This window comes from Patella vulgata, chromosome 9, assembly GCF_932274485.2.
Source record: "Patella vulgata chromosome 9, xgPatVulg1.2, whole genome shotgun sequence".
In the NCBI taxonomy this organism is placed as follows: Eukaryota; Metazoa; Mollusca; class Gastropoda; family Patellidae; genus Patella; species Patella vulgata.
The window spans coordinates 35,761,290-35,782,391 of NC_065887.2; the positions used below are offsets into that span (position 1 = coordinate 35,761,290).

Consider the following 21,102-nt stretch of genomic DNA (forward strand, 5'->3'; position numbering starts at 1 on the left):
TACATTGAATATTGGCCTTTATATGATTGGGATTTCTCTGTACCATTGTATTTTTAATTTGTACTTCTTATTAAATTTTTTACAACTTCACAATGTGGCGCAGCTGTTTTATTACTCATATAAGGGGTTTCAGGTCACGTGACTTTAGCGTGAAATCTGATAATCAGCGGCTGAAATATAGCCCGCCTCAATCTACGATTCTGAATTACTATTTTATTTAAATGTATTACTAGCAATTGTGTTGTAATAGTTTAATATCGATCTCAATATCTGCAAAGATTCAGACTCAAAATTTAATATTTAATATTGGTAGATAATACTAGTGTAGAAACCTATTTGACCGTAAGAAAATTTTAGGGGAAATCCTATCACGGGGAGTCAATGCACACCGTGTCGATGACGGTGAGCTGATTCCTACATCTGCGCATGCGCTAAACGGTAATCCCACATCAGGAACCGTCTCACACTGTCACACCGGCATGTTGTTTGCTATATACACTCTACCTGTAGAAGATATAATTAGATCACATTGAGCTTCGTATATTATACCAATCGCCAAATTCAGAAATTTTCTGAATTGCCAGCTTCGTATATTAATTATTATACAGATCGCCAAATTCAGAAATTTTCTGAATTGTCAGCTTCGTATGTTTTACCGATCGCCAAATTCAGAAATTTTCTGAATTGTGAGCTTATACAGATCGCCATGCAAATTCAGAAATTTTCTGAATTGTTGGCTTCGTATATTATACAGATTGCTAAATTCAGAAATTTTCTGAATTCTGAGCTTCGTATATTATACCGATCGCTAAATTCAGAAAATTTCTGAATTGTAGGCTTAAGCTTCGTATATTACTTTATTACTAATATAAGGCCTATACCGATTGCCAAATTCAGAAATTTTCTGAATTGTGAAACACGTGCATATATATTATACAGATCGGCAAATTCAGAAAATTTCCCTTTTATCAGTACAGATAATTAAATATAGAAATTTTCTGAAGTTATAATTCCCCAGGGAATTAATATGGAGAGAGCATTATCAGTCTGAAACCTGATTCCTAGCAGATTTATCTTCCTTGCGGAATTGTAGTTCACAGTCGCAATGCAAATCATATTAAACAGTCTGGGTGTTCGAGACTAATTTGTTCGTCGGCCTGCCTCTGGACATGACAATCGTAACAAAATTACTCGGCATTTTCCGTACATTCCCGTTTCCAAAATGGACGATTTGTGACAACAGACTGGTGAATATTTTGGAATTAATTAGAACAAGGTTTGAATATAACTTATAAAGCTTATAAAAATATTACGGCATTGGCCATGAAATAGTTTTTTCTTTTGCATCATTACCCACTATTTTATTCGGCGACATTAAAAAGAAAACTGCCAATTTAGTTTCTTTTTTGATGCCAAATATTGAAATAAGCAAATTAAATATATTTCCAGTGGCAGTAGCCTCAGTACTAGGCTAGCCTAGGGTATTCCTAATGTGGATCTGCTACGACAGATCCTGTGGTATCAGGACCAAAAAGACGACTCCAATTTGGATATCCTGAAGACTCCATTTTCGTGGCTTTTTTACTATATTATGGGTATGACTTTAGAAGATAGATAATAGATTATTAGAAGATACATGTACTTTAGATAGGCCTAGCTAGACAACTATTTTTGTTTTAACTTTCCCCTATCTATGCTTTTGAATTTTTTTAATACGGAAACCGTGTCCCACACCTCGTCTCGAGCTAGCACTCGCACAGTTGACCCATGGGTCATACTTAAAGGAGCTAAATCGCTAATATTTTGGACCTAGAAATTGACACAAATTGGTCGCAACGCATACAATAATGTTATATGAATGTATATAAATTGATTTACATTCAAACGTTCTGTTTTTACTGTAATTTTTAATCAGTTAGGTTCGGCGAAATGCGCCAGTATTCTCAATTGAATTTCAATCTCTAGCATCTGGTTATTCCAGTCTACGCCGATATTATTTATTGGGCTTGCTCTCCAGACAAGAATATAGCGTCACCGTTTGACAGGACTTGTGGAATATGCCTAGCCTCGTTTTTCGAGTCCCTTATTACAAATAGCGCTGAAACGCATTATGGTACACGATTGGTGTACCAATTGTAAAATGTTTATTTTGTCTTAAATATTGGATATCAGAAGGCCATCTTTTCCCGGTAAGATTACAACATCAATGTTGATTTAAACCGACAAATAAATTGTGTTTTCAATGTCGAAGATTTTGGGTGATATTGAGTTAGAGATTTAGCTACTTTAAACTACATGTATGAAAGCCGTTGATTGTTATTTGTATTTATAAGACAATATGTAGCTGTTCCACACTAATATGTACTCTAATACCTTTTAAACAAAAAGTGCTATTTTGTGGAGCAAAACAAATTCTACAGTCTTTGCTGTAAAAAACTTTTTTCATTGCAGTAAACCGAAAATACCACCACACACATTATCTTGCCTTTATGTATGCTACCAAACCTATCTTGCACATACATGTACCTTCATTTTGTGGATAATAAAAATTTCCAAACTATAGTAAGATTCAAGACTTAGAAAGGGTTGTCTGAGGCCTAGTGTATTTTAGACTGGATTTCTTTATAGATGAATACCTGTACTCTTCTGGTAATATTTTGGAATTAAAACTTTACCATTGCCTGTCTCTAACTACCGTACCACAAGGATTATAGATGTAATGGGCTGGGGTTTAATGTAATTTAAAGATTAAGTTTTAGTTTTCAATGTGAGGGGGGTGGGGTATAATTTTACCCTGACAATGGCATTTTCACCCACTAGTAATGTAACTAATGCAGATTCTTTCCTATTAGTATTAATCCTATGTATGATTGTGACTTGTGTGTTCTTGACTAGACCTCAAATTATTGTACCATCTCCACAACTAGACACTTCCTTGTTAACCCCAAATTTACTTATAATTCTCAAACTAAAAATTTTAAGTAATAGACTAGTATCGTTAGATGTATCTAATTGTATTATTCACTTTCCAGTTTTTGTATCAATTTTTAAAAAAAACCTCTTAGATTATGATTTCGGTATCAACTTTGTATTTCAGGTGAGTTTGCAATGGTTTGTACACATTTTTGTCTGAAAGGACAATGAGTGTGAATTCGAGAGAGAAGGACAATCTTGTAATTAAAAACATGCATTTTTGTATGTATTTTTTCAGTGCAAGAATCAGAAGTTCCGGTATATATTATCTTTGTTAAACCAGATTAATTCTTGCAAGACCATACATATATAAGGTTTAGCCATGTAAGTCTAAATTTGTATGTCCTGAGAAATTTAAAAAAAAAGATTTGTTAAGGATAGTAGAAATTGATCAGAATATTATATAAATCAAATGATAAGTATATACATGTACCTGTATCACTGTATTTATTGATATGATTCAACAACTGGATGAAAATGATATTTATAAAATCACTTCCAATTTACTGAACCTTTAAAGGAATTATATTTCAGGAATCGAGGATATTCAGGTTCCAATTATGATCGTCATGTGGAGAACACAAACACCTCGACATTCCACAAGATGAAAGAAACATATTGGACAACTAAACAAGCTGTCATAAAAAAACTTGGAAAAAAGGAAGATGAACATGTAGTAGCTTCCGACTCCCAACTTGATGCTAAATTAGAGGTAAGGCAACCAGTAGCAGACAATCTACATTAAAGACATTTTACTATCTTTAATATACTAATATAAATCAGTCATTGCAACAATCAATGGTTTGTTTATTGAAATTCTTCGAATACTAAAACCTAGATCCTTGGTAACCACCTGCATCACTGACAAGGGGGAACCATGCCGGAAAATCATCCAGATTTTCCGGCGTGGTTCCCCCTTGTCAGTGATGCAGGACGGAGGACCTGACAAGAACAGCTGTCTAGTCCTTCGGATGAGACAAAAAAACGAGCTCCCGTGTATACATTGGAATGCACGTAAAAGATCCCTTGGCAGTTGGAATTTGATATAAGAGTAGGCTATAGTGCCGCTGCCCAGGCAAAATGTCCCTCATAGCACACTGTATGGCGTATGCCCGTCTTCATTAGCCCAGCATAGGAGCAGAACAGTAGGAGGTTAAACCCCATTTCATTACTTAATCACTGTGTCGAGTATGCAACTGTATAAAAACGACTGGAATTAACATGGCTTTGCAATTTTGTTTTTGAGGGGGGTTGCATGCCATGTAGCTTAGCATCCCACTGGAACTGAGCATTATGATCCAATTGATCTAAGTGATATCATCTTCAGGATCATATTGATTTTTGTATTTATAAATGTTGACTTGAGTTGATTGAATCAACACTGAAAAATTTGTTTGAATTTATATGTATGATAGTATCGAAGGGTTAAGAGTTGGATCAATGTAGTTTAAATGATTGTACTTTAAACAAAATGAGTTGGGATTTGAGATGTATATTGCAGTTGATATATTTGTTGATTGTTGTATACAGTATCTTAAAGCTTCAGATAGATTTGTATGGATTGAAAATTTTTACTTATTCATAGGTTCTCCATAAACTTTCCTTTGTAATTTGATGTATGAATGTGTGATTTTATTAGACTTGTAATCTTGTTAAAAACTATTATAGGCAATAATATACTGAGCGCCATGGAAAACGCATCACTTTTTTTTCCCAAATATTTTATTACTAGGTGGTTTTGTATGTATAATATTATGCAATACTATGAACTATTGTTTCACACAATGCTCCCAAACGCAAAAAATATCGGCCCGTGTGCAAAAAAAAAATTGCACGAGATGCACATGAAAAACCCAATATTCACATGCAGCATTGTGTGTGAGCCCTTTAAAAGCATGTATTCAACTTAATGTGCAGTACATGAACTGTGAAACGTCAATCTGTCGTAATTTGTTGTTGGACGTGTGAAGGAATCGAGCTAGAGATGCCGAGACTTACTGAAAATCAACGGAATGAAGCCATGGGAATGTCCAGGGCTGGCATGTCTACACGTGCTATTGCCAGACACTTCAATTGTCATCAGTCCACTATTTTAAGGTTGGTGGAACGTGTTTGAGTTACTGGATCAACACGTGACCGTCAACGTCCTGGTCCACAACGCGTTACAACCCAGGCTCAAGACCACTACATCCGGGACACTCATCTGCGTCACAGATTCTGCCCAGCGACTCGAACAAGTGCAGCAGTCGTCGGAAGACAAGGACCAGTAAGTGCCAACACCATAAGACGTCGTCTAAGACAAGTAAGACTCAGTGCACGACGACCTTATGTTGGAGCTATCCTCAGGGATCATCACTGTCAGCGGCGTTTGATATGGGCTCAAGGACACCAGACATGGAGAAGAGTAGACTGGCAAAGTGTGCTCTTCAGTGATGAGAGTCGCTTTCATCTTTATCACGCTGATGGCTGTCAACGTGTGTGGAGACATCTTGGGGAACGTCTTACAGACTGCTGCGTCTTCGAAACGAATCGATGGGGTGGGGGAAGTGTAATGGTGTGGGGAGGCTTCACATTTCATCACCGGACCGCCCTGCACATTTGCAGGGTTGCTGTAGCCTACCGTGATGATGTCTTGCAACCAATTGTTGTTATGATGTTTCGAGCGCACCCACAACTTCAGCACTTCCAACAGGATAATGCACGTCCGCATACCGCCCGTTTTAGTATGGACTACCTGGCTGCTAACAACATCAATGTCTTGGACTGGCCAGCCATGTCTCCGGACATGGCACAGATAGAACATGTCTGGGATGAGATTGGACGCCGTCTGTATCGGAGACCACAGATGCACACCATTGCTGCTTTAGAAGCTGCTCTTGTCCAAGAATGGAACAATTTGCCCCAGGCCTTCTTTCAAACATTGGTAAATTCCATGCGACGTCGCTGCACAGCGTGCGTAAGAGCCCGTGGAGGACACACACGCTACTGACATCTGTGTCGTACTTTTGGTTTTGACCTCCTTACTTTGTACCGTTGATTACAGATTAAACATCCATAAGTTTACAAATGTGTTGTTATTGATGTGTTCCCATTTGAATATTGTTCACAATAAGAAGCAAAATAAATAAGATATGTTTACAGGATCATTTTGTTATACGAAAAACTAAATGATGCGTTTTCCATGGCGCTCAGTTTATTTTGCTTTAAAAAAACAGTAGAACTGGAACAAAGCTGCTTCTCTCACATGTCTTAGTCAACTTGAAACTCCTTCAAACGTTGTTTGGTGGAACTTACGTATAATATATGTATTTGAACTAAGTTTATAAATAGTGACCACAGAGTATCATGGGTTTGATTTTCTAGACTAGTGGTTCTCAACCTTTTTTTGCCAACAGCACACCTTGGAACACATGAAAAAATAGCGGCACACCTGGCTAAATATACAATATTTTGAATTTTGCAAAATAATAACATGGCCAGTCATAGACGGCATACAACTGTAGACACAGACTAGTCTTTCGACACATAGAATAAGTCAAACTAAATAAAGAAAAATACAGCTACGAACTTACCAGGAGACACCAGTGAATACTCAATTGGAATCACATGGTTTTTTGCATTTTCTTAGTGTGCCGTTGAAAATTTCGCGGCACACTTAGGAAGATCTTGTGGCACACCTGAGAATCACTGTTGTAGACATACCTGGATGTAAAATTACGACTGATGGCCTGAAACTAAACGACTGTTGTCCTTTGTTTAAATGAGCCTACGAGGATGTGACTAATTGTCAAGTTAAATATACCTTTTCAAATAAAAAGATGAATTAGTTCTTTACCATGTCATATTTCTATGGTGAAAATATTATTACTGGAAAGTACAAGAATCTTAGAGAGACCAGGCAAAGTAAAAATCTATTTGGAGAAAATTGATGAGATGTTTTGTTTCTAGTCAACCTATGTATGTTTTTTTTTGTATATTTGCATGTAGGTATTTAAAGCCATACAGAAATCTTCCATGGATTTATTACGTGTTATAGAAAGATATCAGGATAGATTATGTGGTAAGTGTTCATTATACCTGAATTTCACAGGAGCAATGTTTGTCCAATAAAAAGGTTTCATCAAATATAACACCAAGTTCTCGTGGGTTTTTTTTTTACACATTTTCTACATGTAATCAATGGTGAAATGTATCTTCAAGAATTTTTCTGATTTTATTATCAACAGTAATATCTATGGAAGAAAATGCCATGGGAAGATTTTTAAAATCCCACAGTAATGCCGATAAAACTAGAGCCGGTAAAATGATGGCCGCTGTGGGTAAATCACAGAGTTTTTCTGCTCAACAAAGGTAATATATCTGGGTTTTTTTTTTTAAAAAATGAGACGCAATAAAATCACTCACGGAAGTGTGAATTTTAGTATGATTGTTGGCTGGATGTTTACCAATCAAAGATAAACAACAACCATATGGAATCTAAAATCAAAAAGAAAAGGACACCATACCATTGTTGTAATCGTCATTGATGGATATGGTGATCTGGCATTCAGTCTGATAGATGTGAAAAGTTCTCATAAATGCATTTAACATATCTCAGAGATTCTATGTTCAAGAAGCATTTATTTTCTTGAAAATTGGACAATCTTGCAATTTTAGAAAATGAAAATAGCAACATTTAAGATTTTTGCAATTTATGAAACTTGGAATAAAATTATAGATTTGGACTTTGTGAAATAGATAATTGTAAAATAAACTGTATAAGAATTTTGAAAAAAAAAAGAAGATTTTTCTGTAAAACTTAGGTTTGTGGTCTAAGGGGAGATAATAGGTAAATACAGGCTTACCTCCCTTGAACCCCCCTGCTCAATAAATTTTTAATACAGCTCAGTCAAATAGACCAATGGACCTTCTCTTTTACTAGTATTTATTTCATGAACAAGTTACATTTTTATCATTTTTCAACAGATTTGTTCATGAGAATTTTATTTTAGCATGCCATGTGCAGTGTATATTATAAAATTAATATTGACAATTTATCATACTTCAGGCTTGCCCTCAGAGTACCTTTAGTACGACTTTACCAAGAAGTAGAAACATTTCGTTACCGTGCAATATCTGATACTTTAGTCACTATAAACAGAATGGAAGGAGCCAGGACAGAATATAGAGGTGCCCTCCTGTGGATGAAAAATGTCTCGGAAGAATTGGACCCAGATACATATAAACAATTAGAAAAATTTAGAACGGTAAAATTTAAATAAAATACATACTTAAGATTATATTTTATGTGAAACATAGATAAATGTATTTGTGTCTGATCAAACTATATTTTATTTTCATGTGTATTTTATATATTATATAAAACTATATTGGAGATAACTTGTGAACATACTGATAGATTATGATTATTACTAACGTTTACTCGATATAGAAGCCATAGTGGCTCAGGGAGTATTGTGCTGGCTGAATAACCAGAGGTCCTGGGTTTGATCTATTTCCTGTTGACAGTGCGGCAGGATGGAATTGGAAGGTCTGGCAAGGAAACAGCGTCTTGTCAATCGCATAGGACAAAAAGAACGAGATCTGCCTTTTTATACGTCCACATTCATAATGTGAACGTATTATGCCGTCGCCCCTGTCTGTGTGTGTGTGTGTGTGTATGTATGTATGTGTGTGTGTGTGTGTGTGTGTGTGTGTGTCTGTGGTTCGCCTACAGGGCGCAATTCTTCATGGATTTTCTTCAAACTTGGTATACTTATTCCTTATACCCCAAGGAAGATCCCTATTGTTTTTGGTGCATGCCCGACCCCCCGGGGCAGAGCCACGCCCATTTCTAGTATTTGTTTGTTTGTCGTCTACAGGCCACATTTCTTAACTAATAATCTTGAAACTTTGCATACACATTCTTTGTACCCTAAGGAACATCCCTATCGTTTGGGGTGCATGCCCAACCCCCAGGGGCAGAGCCACGCCCATTTTCTTTTCGTGTGTCTTTGTGTCGCCTACAGGGCGCAATTCTTACTGGATTTTCTTCAAACTTGGTATACTTATTCCTTATACCCCAAGGAAGATCCCTATTGTTTTTGGTGCATGCCCGACCCCCAGGGGCAGAGCCACGCCCATTTCTAGTTATTCTTTAAGTGGCATTTAGCGATCAGGGAACAAATTAACAGAACACAGTTTTTATGGGATACAATCACTAGTTTATTCTAAAAGCACGACGTTTCCACAAGTATTCTCTTATCGTTATCAATCAAGCAAAAAAAAACAAAAAAAAAACGTCATGCTTTTAGAATAAAGACATCGATTGTTTTAAAATAAAAATTGTGTTCTGTTAATGTGAACGAAATGTTATACTGATAGCAGTCCTACAACCCAGTTTTATTTCACAGACCCTCAATGCAAACTGGACCATATCAAACAAAACAGGAATGTGGACGTATATTGCTGCGTTAGCGATGCTCTTGTTACTCTTTGGTGTGCATGTAAAAAAATCTCACGACAGTTGGAATTCTGTGAATAGTATGCGAAAATGTGGCTATCCCGGAAATGTAAAACCCCATGTCATTTCGTTTTATTTGATGTAGGTTACAGATAAAATGTATTGTTATATATTGTAAATAATTAATGACTATTGTAAAGTGTTTTGTTATATTTTGTAAATTACTCATGATTATTTTGTAATTTTGTAAATTATAAATGAACTATATTGTTATATATTGTAAATCCTAAATAAACTGTTTTAACATTTATTTTACAGGTACAGACACAAGTGCGTAAAACTAAAAGTAAATTTGATAAATTGAAATTGGACGTAATGCAGAAAGTTGATTTATTAGCGGCTAGTCGATGTAATATGTTTTCACATGTATTAGCTAATTATCAAACAACATTATTACATTTCTGGGAGAAAACTTCACGTACTATGTCAGCTGTTGCTGAAAGTTTTAAAGGTTATCAGTATTACGAATTCAACATGTTGAAGGTAAGCATATTTTCTTCTCTATATCATTTATACCTAGTGGGGTTGGATGGCCGAATGGTTAGCACATGGGCGCTGTATCATAAGGTCTGTCATTGAGTCAACTGGCGTGGTTTCGATTCCCCGGTTGTATATGACAAGGAGTAGGGTCGTCTGTCCAACCTCGTGGGTATTCTCTGTGTTCTCTGGTTTCCTCCCACTGCTGAAGACCCCTACCCGCAAGCCAATTATTGAAATAGAATTGAACCATGTCTTAGTCCCGAAATGATCTAGTTTGTGTCGAGTGGGCATTAATATTTCAATATTTCAACCTTTAATAATCGTTGTGCCGTTTGCTAATTTGAATAATTTTGTTTTTCTATGGACGCCCATAGGATCACATCTCAAAAAACATGTCTTTATGAAACTTTATGTGATTTTGTTTTCATTCATTCAAACATCTAGAAATGAACATGTAACTTTCTTGAGCAAAATGGTGGTGCTGATAGTTTGTAATTGATTATTGTTGTTGATAACTAATAACACAGAGCTTGTCTTTCCCTGTAACTTCCAACACATGTCCGGAATGGTGATGTGGAGTTTATTTTGTTAATATATTTGTGATAATATATAATTGTTTTAATCACTAGGTTATTTTATTTTACCTCCAGGAACTAGCGGAACCATGTCGAGAATTATCAGAAAAAACATCACAAAGACAAATTGCTGAGAAAGACACAGATGATCAGGATAGAGAAAAGTAAGTTTAATCTCATCTTACTCTAGGTGATAAAAAAAAATATATCTGGTTATCAGATAATCCTACGTCACTTTAAAAGTGCCTCATGACCTGTTTTGTTTTCAAAAAGTAAAAAATACAATCAGTCTAATAAATTACCGCTCGTATACCTCGGCTACAGGAAGTAAATCTATATTATAAACATATTTGAATGAATTCAGAAATGTGGCGTAGGCTCATTTATCAAGTAAGCAACACAGATAAATGTTGCTGACTATCATAGATGATACTGTATAATCATAAATAATATGATCCGATAAAAGTAGTGCCTTGAAATGTAAGGTTTATGAGAAGTCATTTAACCCAGTAGTGATCCTTTGACAAAATAAAAGCGTCCCTCCGGCATAAGATTTTTGGGAAGAATTGTCTGAGAACCAGAATATTTTTTTTTTTGTATGGCCTTATAGTTTCTATTTTCTATAAGCTCATACTTTATAGTTAAATGTTGTATTTATATGTATTTATGTATGTATAAATGTTGTTCAGATGTATATGTATAAATGTTGAATTTAAGTGTTGTGCCACCCAACTCACCCTCCTATCCAGCTATAATAGTAGAAAAACGGTCAAATTAAACTGGTAGATAACAAAGTTAAGGCTTGAGTAACTTGAAAAAAATAAATATTGGTGGTGTGGTCCAACTAATTTTAATCAGCCAGTCGGTAAACTGGGATAGTCTAAACTAAGATTATAATATTGTCTATAGTAGAACCTGAAACAAATTTTTTTTGAGGCTGTAAGAAAAATTTAAAGAAGTATTTAATAAACAAGTCTTACAACTAGCACCTTTAGTTAGATGTGCAAATAACCAATTTACCATATATAAGTAAGAAGTCACATGCCTTCAAAGATGCATTATGTAAGATTTTGATAAAGAGCTGACAGATCTCGCTACCGTAAAATAGTTTTAAAATACATAATGAAATACGAATATTTTGAAAATTTCAGTCTGAGTGAAGTTATGGTCGCTTGGGGAAAAGCGGAGTCTCAAATGTCATTGCTACCATTGCTACGATAGTAAACAAAGTCTAGTAGAATTCTTTTTAGAAAAATTGTCATAAAAGTGAATTTGCTGTTTTTGATTGCTGTGGAGTCTTATTTTCAATTATTTTTTTTCTAAAAATGAATGTTACATGGGTATACCAACTTCCCTTCTAAATATCTTGACCGTTTTAGAAATAAATGCGTAACAATGTTGTATTTTATGTATAAATGTTGTATTTTATATAAATGTTGTATTTTATGTATTATATTTATGTACTTATTGAAGTAGTGGAAGTTATGAGTCAGAAGAAGAGGAAGATAACTCTGATACGCAACCTGTAAAACTAACATCAAACTGTCAGGAAATAGACAGGTACTAGTTAAAACTGGTTAAACTGGTGAATGGGCAACCTTTCTATAATCTTCTTCTTTCACTTCTAAATATACGAGTTGAGTTCAAAATACTCCTTACATACAAATCCTTAAATATGTCTCTGAGCTCCTTGAAGATATAGGTTCTCTAAAAAGAAATCTCAGATCTCCAGCATACCCGTGTTTGCTAGTAGCAGTTCTGTAAGGTTATATTCATTTGGTAATTGTGTAATTTATGTACAAGCCACTCTCTACTGCTAAAAACGGTCTCAAAATACTAAAACCTGCTCATGGTTTAGGAATCATGAGAAAAGTTCTGGCTTTTCTTCAGTAATACATATATATCGGTCATTGTATTAGTAAATGTTGATTTATTTTGATTTCATGTGTTTAATAATATTGTTTTTATACTGGGTTTAGTTTTAAAGTTATATGCTGTCTTTTCTTGCCATTTTAAATTATATATAAAAAATATTTTATATATGCTAATTTTAGATTATAGTTCAAAATGAAAAACTATCTTGTCTTTTTTAAGTGACATGGTTTAAATTATATCAACATTTATCAGTCGCTTGTTTAATGAAAGAAAACAAAAATGGCTAATTTCTGATGTTATAACCATAATAAAAAATCAACTTGTTATTTGCTATATTTTAACTTTAATTTCATTATTTTCTTTATTTTAGATTATTGTCATTGGATGATGAAAATACAACAAACGATAGTAAAACTAGTGATCAGTCAACACCAAGTCTTCTACAGTTAGCTAATCAACAAACACATAGTAATAGTAAGTATATCTACAGTATTCTACAGTTAGCTCATCAATAAACACATAGTAATTCATCAACAAACACATAGTAATAGTAATTCATCAACAAACACATAGTAATAGTAATTCATCAACAAACACATAGTAATAGTAAGTAATACTACAGTCTTCTGTATACTTGTAGTTGGATGAACTGCTCATCTAGGTACTGTCAAGCAACACCAAGATAGATTTGCATCTTTTAGCTCTATATGATTGCTAGTGTTGATATGTTCCTGAAACATAGGATATCGATCATCACTTCAACTTTTCTTTTAGTCTAAGTTATTGAAGTCAGTTCATAGTTGTTTTATTTTCTTGTTTCAGGTGATGATAAAAAAGATTTAGATGATGATTTTGGTCCATTTATAGATTTTGGAGATGAAGATAAAACAATAGAGGATATAGAAAAAGAAATTGAAAATTTTGATTTTAGTGGAAAAACTATTTTAAGTTCGAAGAGTAAAGAGAAAAAATCAGATGGTAATTTAAATTTGGTTATACCAGAATAAAAACTAATATATAAACACTAACTCTTGATGACAGGACTGTACATCATTCATATTACACTGTAATAGTGGTTTACCTACAGTTCCGTGCACCGCACGTCAAGAACTCGCCATAACAGACCGTTTCATTGGTTAATTGCTCACATCAGCAAGAACGCAGGTTATATAATAACCCTTCCAGATCCTAGTGTAGTAAAGACAAAACAAAACGAAATAGGATCAATGTTTTAATCTGATTGTTATTACACAAACTGTTGCTCTACTATACTTATTAGACTACTTTATGAATTTTAACGTAATTTGGCAAGAATGTTGTATGGCACTCATACAGATCGGCTCCCAATTAATATTGGTCAGCTGCAGGTTGGGAATCTTAAAGGAACAACTTCAGACAGGAAGAAAATTGAACTTACATGGACAATAACTTTTGCACCTTTATTTCAAATTAATATTTGTTTAATTTTGTCACATTTGTATATAATAATTTAAGATTGAAATATTTGTACAGGTCCTAAAGATTTATTGGTAGATGATATTGAAGAAGATAATACAGATAAAGATGATATGACCTTATTAAATGAGATAATGAATGCTCCCTCAACAGGAGGAGATGAATTTACACAGGAATGGCAGGCCGTATTTGGTGTTAATCAGTTATCTACATCAACGGGTAGTGTTTTAACAGCTGAATCAGATCAACCTAAAACACCAGCTGAATTCATGCCTTCTAGTTTACTTGATATGTCATCATTAATGACTGAACAAGGTAAAATAACATATCAATAATCATAATCACAGATTGTATTTGTTCTTAAGATAACAGCACTTTACGTAGTGTTTGGATTGGACAGTAGAATGATGGACTATTAGAGACATTATAATCTTTGAAAAATTAAACTGGTGACAATCTTTATTATTGGCTTTGATGACAGAAACTGTTTTTGTTTCATTGTCTGGTAACCTATCTTTTCCTATTTATCAGCCTAAATAGAAATTATAAAAGCATAGTTTAGGAAAAAATAGAGTGACAATTGATAAATTTGTGGAACTTCAATGATCCGACAAGAACATCCTTTAGGATCACATAAAATGTATTGTTTGCTCTCATTGTATATTGTCCATCTTAACGCCATAACTAGTGAAGTGGAATGTTATGAAAGATATTCTGGTTTCTATTTTGGCCGACCAGTATGATAGGAAGCATCACATGCTCATATACAAGAGGGGCTGAATGGTTAGCGTGTGTGCATTGCATCATAAGGTCTGTGATTGAGTCAAGTGGCGTGGTTTCAATTCTCCACTTGTACGTGACAAGGATTAGGGTCGCCTATCCAACCTCGTAGGTTTCCTCCAGGTCCCCTGGTTTCTTCCTACTGTTAAAGACCCCTATGCGCCCGAAAATTATTGAAATAAAATCGAACCATGTTAGTCTCGAAATGACCTAGTTTTTGTCGAGTGGATGTTAAACCCCATTTCTCTCTCTCTAATGATTCCTTCTTAGGGAGCTATGGTAGCTTGATGAGTAAAGCACTGGCTTTCTAATTAGGAGTTCTATGATACACGTTGGCCCAGGATGTTCCTCTGGATTTGTCATCATGGCTTCCCGTTGTCAGAGGAACAGGACAGAGAGGCAGGCAAGGAATAGCATCTAGTTGTTAGGATGGGACAAAAAAAAACAAAGTCCTATATGACGATGACATGTATATAAAAGAAACCTTGATAGTTGGTATTCTATGAAGTGTAGACCCTTGTCTACAATATCACCCTTGGTGGAAGTGGACGTAAAACTCCAGGAACGAATAAACTGTAGACAGAAACTCTGCTGTCCATGCTTTATGCCATCTATCTACAATTAGCTCCATTTGAGAACAGACATAAAACTAATTGACCAACATTAATTGACGATTTTAGTTGAAAACACAAAGTATACTTTGCATTTTTTGAGAAGTGTTTATTCTGCTTCCATTTAATAAAATCTCAAATGTTTATTTAGTCTGTGTGTGTATGAAATATGTAAAACGGATTAGAACCACATTACAAAATAGTATACTAATTTTGAAAATGACGGTCATTATGGACAGAGTTCTATTCTCAAAGTAGATAGTCCTCTGTGTGCAGAATGTGCATATGTCTGACTTCATTGGTGGAAAAAAGAAGGACTTTAATCCCCATTTCATATTATTTCATTTATGTATTTTAGCTTCCAATCCTGTCAATGGTAATGGAACTGATTTATTAGGAGCTATAGGAGGAAATCAGAAAATGTTGCCACCATCATCCGGTCAGCCAGCGCAGATCAAATCAAAATCACAACCACAATCTAAAAAGGTTAGTTATGCATGGCTCTTTTTGGACAAACATTTATACAACTATTGCAAATTATTATTTATACAACATGTGTATATGTTCTTCATATTTCTACGTGCTTGGTGTTTAACTCAACTATGGTTAACATGCTTGTCACATATTATATTGGCATCGTCTTATAATATGTCATTGGTGGTAGAGCTATGAAATGGGGGTTTACTGTACTACTGTTCTGCACCGAGTGTGATAATAAAGACAGACATGTGCCATACAGTGTGCCATGTGCTCAGACTGTGGCCTACTCTTATATCGAATTCCAACTGTCAAGGGTCCTTTTTAAGTGCACGCCAATGTGGACACAGGACCTCTGTCCTGCATCACTGACAAGGGGGACCACACCGAAAAATCCTGATGAACTTTCTTGGCCAACTCAAGGATCGAACAACCAGTGTTTATCTTTAATATAATGAGATTAACATGACATGTGTTTATCTTTAATATAATGAGATTAACATGACAGAGATTAACATGACATGTGTTTATCAGATAAACGTCTCGTTAAATCTATATTTGGACTTATTTACAATTTAGATCTGAGAATTCTTCTCTTTTATTGATATCTGGTAATGTTTTAAGAGATTTGAATCAATTTTAATTTTTGTTTGCAGAGTCAAAAGTCTGACATGTCTGCATGGTTTAATCTGTTTGCTGACTTGGATCCATTATCAAATCCTGATGCTATTGGTAGAAAACCCAATGAAATAACAGAGATGTGATATACTATATATTATAATGATTGTGATTTAGTTGTATTTATGGTGTACTTGTTTACCACTGTCAGTCAAATAACATTTTTAAAAAGTATTAATGCTAGGTTCCCACTATCACGATTCGGGCTATGCATGAAATAGTGGTTTTAATCATGGAGTAATCGTGGTGATCCTATCAAGTCTTATCATATATTGAGGTCAGTCGTAGCAATGGTATTGAATGTATCCGAATGTATCTGCACGTACCAGATCGTGAACTCAATAGGGACAAATACTATCGTAACGCATCGCACGACAGTGGGAACCTAGCATAAGTTTTTTTCTCTGCCCATCATGGGTAATATTGGTCTGTAATTGCTTGCAAACACAATGTAAGTGTAAATTTTTCCCAAATGGAATATGTGACTTTATATTCATAAGTATAGCGCGGTTGATGCAAACGTGTCCCTAAACTTATTTTCACTTAATCTGTTAGATGAGTTTGAATTTAAAAAATCCATTTTAGTACCATTCGTGAAAATATTGCCCTTGGACTTACAAAATAAAATTGTTTTTAAGTAATTTCAAAATTTGTTTTAAAGTTTACATTTTTCATTCAGTTTTGATGAAAATTGGTGTGTGATCTGATATCCATGAGATTTGGGTTAAGTTTGAATCATTAGCATCGTTAGTTATTCCCATAGACTGTTTTAAGTCCATGCAATGTTAGGTCAGTTATAGCTGTGTACATATGGGAACTGAATGATATTCTAAAGTTAATGTGGGTGTATATGCGATGGTGTCATGTCATAATTCATTTCTTAACCTGTTAACTGCGTAGGGCGTTATATAACGTCCTGGACAACTGCCACTCACCGTGTGTAGGACGTAATATAACGTCCTGGAGGTATTTCCCCCAACCTATTCTTCGAAGGGAGACAACTCTATTTACCGTTAGTTTTAATTTGGTTTCAGACTACCAAATTTTGTATTCAGGAATGAAAAGGTCCAAAATGACGTTTTTCGTCAAATTAATTACGCAATAGGGGGTAGTTAACGTTTTAAAAACTACGCAGTTAAGGGGTTAATATCATCAATATATTGAGTTAATGTAGTTTATGTATTCTGTACATGAAATGGTGAATGAGACAAGGAGAAAGAACTAGGAACGTGCAATAACACCATTGATAATGGTTGACAATTATATGATGTATATAATACTATTTAATCCTCGAATATTTTATTGTTGATATATTAATGGATTTGGTTATTATTTTTGCTATAGATATGTTAAAATCTGTGACATAGGTTTTTTTCAAAATCTTTGTGAATTATTGTATTATTTATATCTTTATGTATGACAGAAGTATTTATCATTTAGCTTTTTGTTAATAAATGGAAAAGTTTGAATTTTGCATTTCTCATCTTTTTTTGCTCAACTTACGTTAATATTAATATTTTTTTTGTTTTTTGTTTATTATTAATTTTGTTTGTTTATCAGGTATGTTCTAAACATACAATGTAAACATCTGATGACTCTGTTAAAGATGCAGTATGTATGAGCTAAATCTACCTATTGCAGGTCTTTTTTCTGGCTTCGAATTTTATATGAATTATTATTTAGACATTTATTCACATGCCAAGTCTAGAATCCACTCTCTAGATCTTCGGGTTGCTGAAATTTAAATGGATTTGAACACCTGGGAGATTTAAAAAACTGAACAATAAAATGGATAATCAAGACTTAGTCCTGGTTTTCAAAGGCAGTTGCTATGTTAATAAGCGATCTACGTTGCAACTTCAGTCATAACTTCGTCCAGAGTAATGTAATTTGAATGAGATTTTCAATATATTCATTTTGCATTATCAATTTTTGAACTATTACAGCAAGAAAGAACGTTGACCTCTTTATCTAAATATTACATAATGCATCTTTAAATTAAAGATCTCTTTTAGTATTTCATACATAATAAATGTAACGGATATATCTGTATGTTTGGGTAGAGAGGAAGATATGGACGGGGGTTCATACAATATAATTAAAATTATACAATAATTTTGTTACATTTTGTTTTCAGTTGTTTATCAGAATAAATGGAATGAATCTGACACATAATTAGATTGGGAATTGTTTATTATTAATTCATACATTCTCTTAGTGTTTCTTGTGTTAAAGATGTGTTTCTTCCAGAAAAATTGGGTTCTGTATTCCAACTCAAAACTTTTTATTTAATGCAATTTAATGGAGGAATTTAGTTAGATTGGTATTCTATCAACCCCTTTATAACCAGCATTTGAATACTGTGAGCTATGATATTATCATTTATATTTCTGGACTACTAATGACTTCATAGCTTAGTAATATATTCTTCATAATAACAGAATTATTGTCCCATTTGTCAAAGGCATATGTCTGTAATTGTGATGTTTTATTCTTTCTGTGATATTTTCTTTACATTTCTCATTGATTATTTTGTGTTTTTTTCTTTTGTAGTTTTTTTTTTAATATGACTTTATTCATTTCATTCTTTAACATTGTAGTATCTTATCAATTTTACTGAAACATAATGTTACATTCCAATAATCCTTGTATTTATTGATATAATATAAAGTCCTACAACTGTCAGGACATTTTAATGCTACTTCTTGCTTCCTGATTGAAATATTAAAATTCAAACAATTCTACCAAGTTTTAAAACATTCCATCCTTAACTATCTCCAACATCAACTTCTCCCTGTTTTTCTTGATTGGGTGGCCGAATTGTTTAACTCTTGCGCTTTAGATCATAAGGTCTGTCATTGGGTCTAGTGGCAAGGTTTCAATTCCCTGCATGTATGTGACAAGGAGTAGGGCCATGTGTCCAACCATGAATGTTTTTTTTGTGTCCACAAACTGCTAAAGACCCCAATGCGCAAGCAAATTATTGAAATAAAATTGGAAAATAGTTTGTGTCAAGTTTCTGTTAAAGACCCCAATGCGCAAACAAATTATTGAAATAAAATTAAAAAATAGTTTGTGTCAAGTTTCTGTTAAACCCCATTTTTCTCTCATGACCTATTGAGACTAGTAAAACTTGTGGACAAGAAGGTAACTCAGCAACATGAAATAAAAACATTCACAATTACAGTAAGGCTCTACCTAATGATTTCCATGGATTAACATTCCAAAAATCTAAAACATTCCTCCATCAAGAACAATAATGCTACACAAGTTGCATTTCAAAAGTTTTTATTTTTTGATCAAGGTCTTCATAATGAACAAATCCAATCATAGAAAGATTAAGAACTCTGTAATTAGTGTTCACAAGCTTTATTTGTGTACATTAAAATGTGAAGTTAACTCTGTAATTCGTCATTAGCTTTATATTGTTCATTTATTACTGAATCCTACATATATTATTACAAACATACCAGAATGTTTTTTGTTTATTTCATTGTATTTCATAACTTTTAAAAGATTAGGAACTCCAACTATAAGTTACATTAGAATTCTGTCAGGATTGTTTATTGTATTGTGTTATTTGCCATATGAATATAATAGTCTGTTTTTATACATCTACATGTCTTTTCAAATTTTGTGTGAAGCATTGTGGTCATGAGAGGACAAACCCTTTCCAGAGTCAACTATAGTTTTTATTGTTCCAAATTTTCCAATTTATTATCCAACCTCGTTGGTTTTCTCTGGGTCCTCCCACTGCTAAAGACCCCTACGCGCAAGCGAATTATTGAAATAAAATAGAACCATGTGTAAGTCCCGAAATGACCTAGATGTGTCGAGTGGACGTTAAACCCCATTTCTCTCTCTCTCCAATTTATTGGACATATTCATTCTCACACAATAACAACTAAAATGGTGTAATTATGGTTGATAAACAGACACGAAGGCAACATGCTAAACTAGGTTGACATGTGCATAGGTAAGGTCTTTAGACAATTTTACTTTATTCTCAACTCTTCATTAGCCCAGTCGGTGCAAAAAAGTAGGACGTTAAACCCCATTTCATTTCGTTTCTTGTCATTTTCCAGCTTGTTTTCCACTTATCAATGGTGCAGGTTGGAGGGGCTGTCAAGAAATAAACATTTTATTAGCCCTAAGGCTTTATGTCACTTTACAGCTTGTTCTTCCTTTATCAATGGTGGAGGTCGTATGGACTGTCATGAAATAAATGTCTAATCATTTGGATGGGACAAAAAAAAACTGATGTCACTGGTGTACTCGGTGTGAAGTTGTGAACCCTTTGACAGAATTTATGATGAAGAATCAATCTGATTAAAATACAGATCTATATTTCGTGTTGTTTTTTTATACTTTCGATGGCCTACACTACATGAAGATCTGACCAGTTTTACTGAAAGGTCGCGTCGGGGGTCGTACGAGCGGCTTTTGACCCTATGACGTCAGACATTGATTAATCAATCAGCGTTGATGTTTCTAGTGGGTTACCCACAGTTCCGTGCATAGCATGCCAAGAAGTCGCCGTAACAGATGGTTTCATTGGCTAATACCTCACGCTATCCAGAATGCATGTTATATAACATCTCTTCCAGATCCTAGTGTGGTACAGACAAAAAAAAATAATTTTAAACTCTAAAAAAACAAAACGAAATAGGATCTGTGTTTTAGTCAGATTGGATGA

General features: G+C 34.2%; 1 protein-coding gene across 3 annotated transcripts; it reads left to right on the top strand.

The window, feature by feature from the left end:
* Positions 1-1,165: 1,165 nt before the first annotated feature.
* LOC126831831 (islet cell autoantigen 1) lies at positions 1,166-20,753 on the top strand. Of its 3 annotated transcripts, none has more exons than XM_050562463.2 (14): positions 1,166-1,276; positions 3,212-3,297; positions 3,508-3,685; positions 6,961-7,033; positions 7,200-7,323; positions 8,021-8,219; positions 9,734-9,958; positions 10,606-10,694; positions 12,004-12,090; positions 12,776-12,879; positions 13,228-13,383; positions 13,918-14,175; positions 15,610-15,737; positions 16,385-20,753. In XM_050562463.2, coding segments are annotated over exons 2-14 (1,731 nt in total). In that variant the 5' UTR covers positions 1,166-1,276; positions 3,212-3,295; the 3' UTR covers positions 16,493-20,753. The 3 variants fall into 3 exon arrangements, with proteins under 3 accessions (XP_050418420.1, XP_050418421.1, XP_055959299.1); XM_056103324.1 differs by having other exon boundaries at positions 1,234-1,276; positions 3,098-3,297; XM_050562464.2 differs by lacking the exon at positions 12,004-12,090.
* Positions 20,754-21,102: the final 349 nt, after the last annotated feature.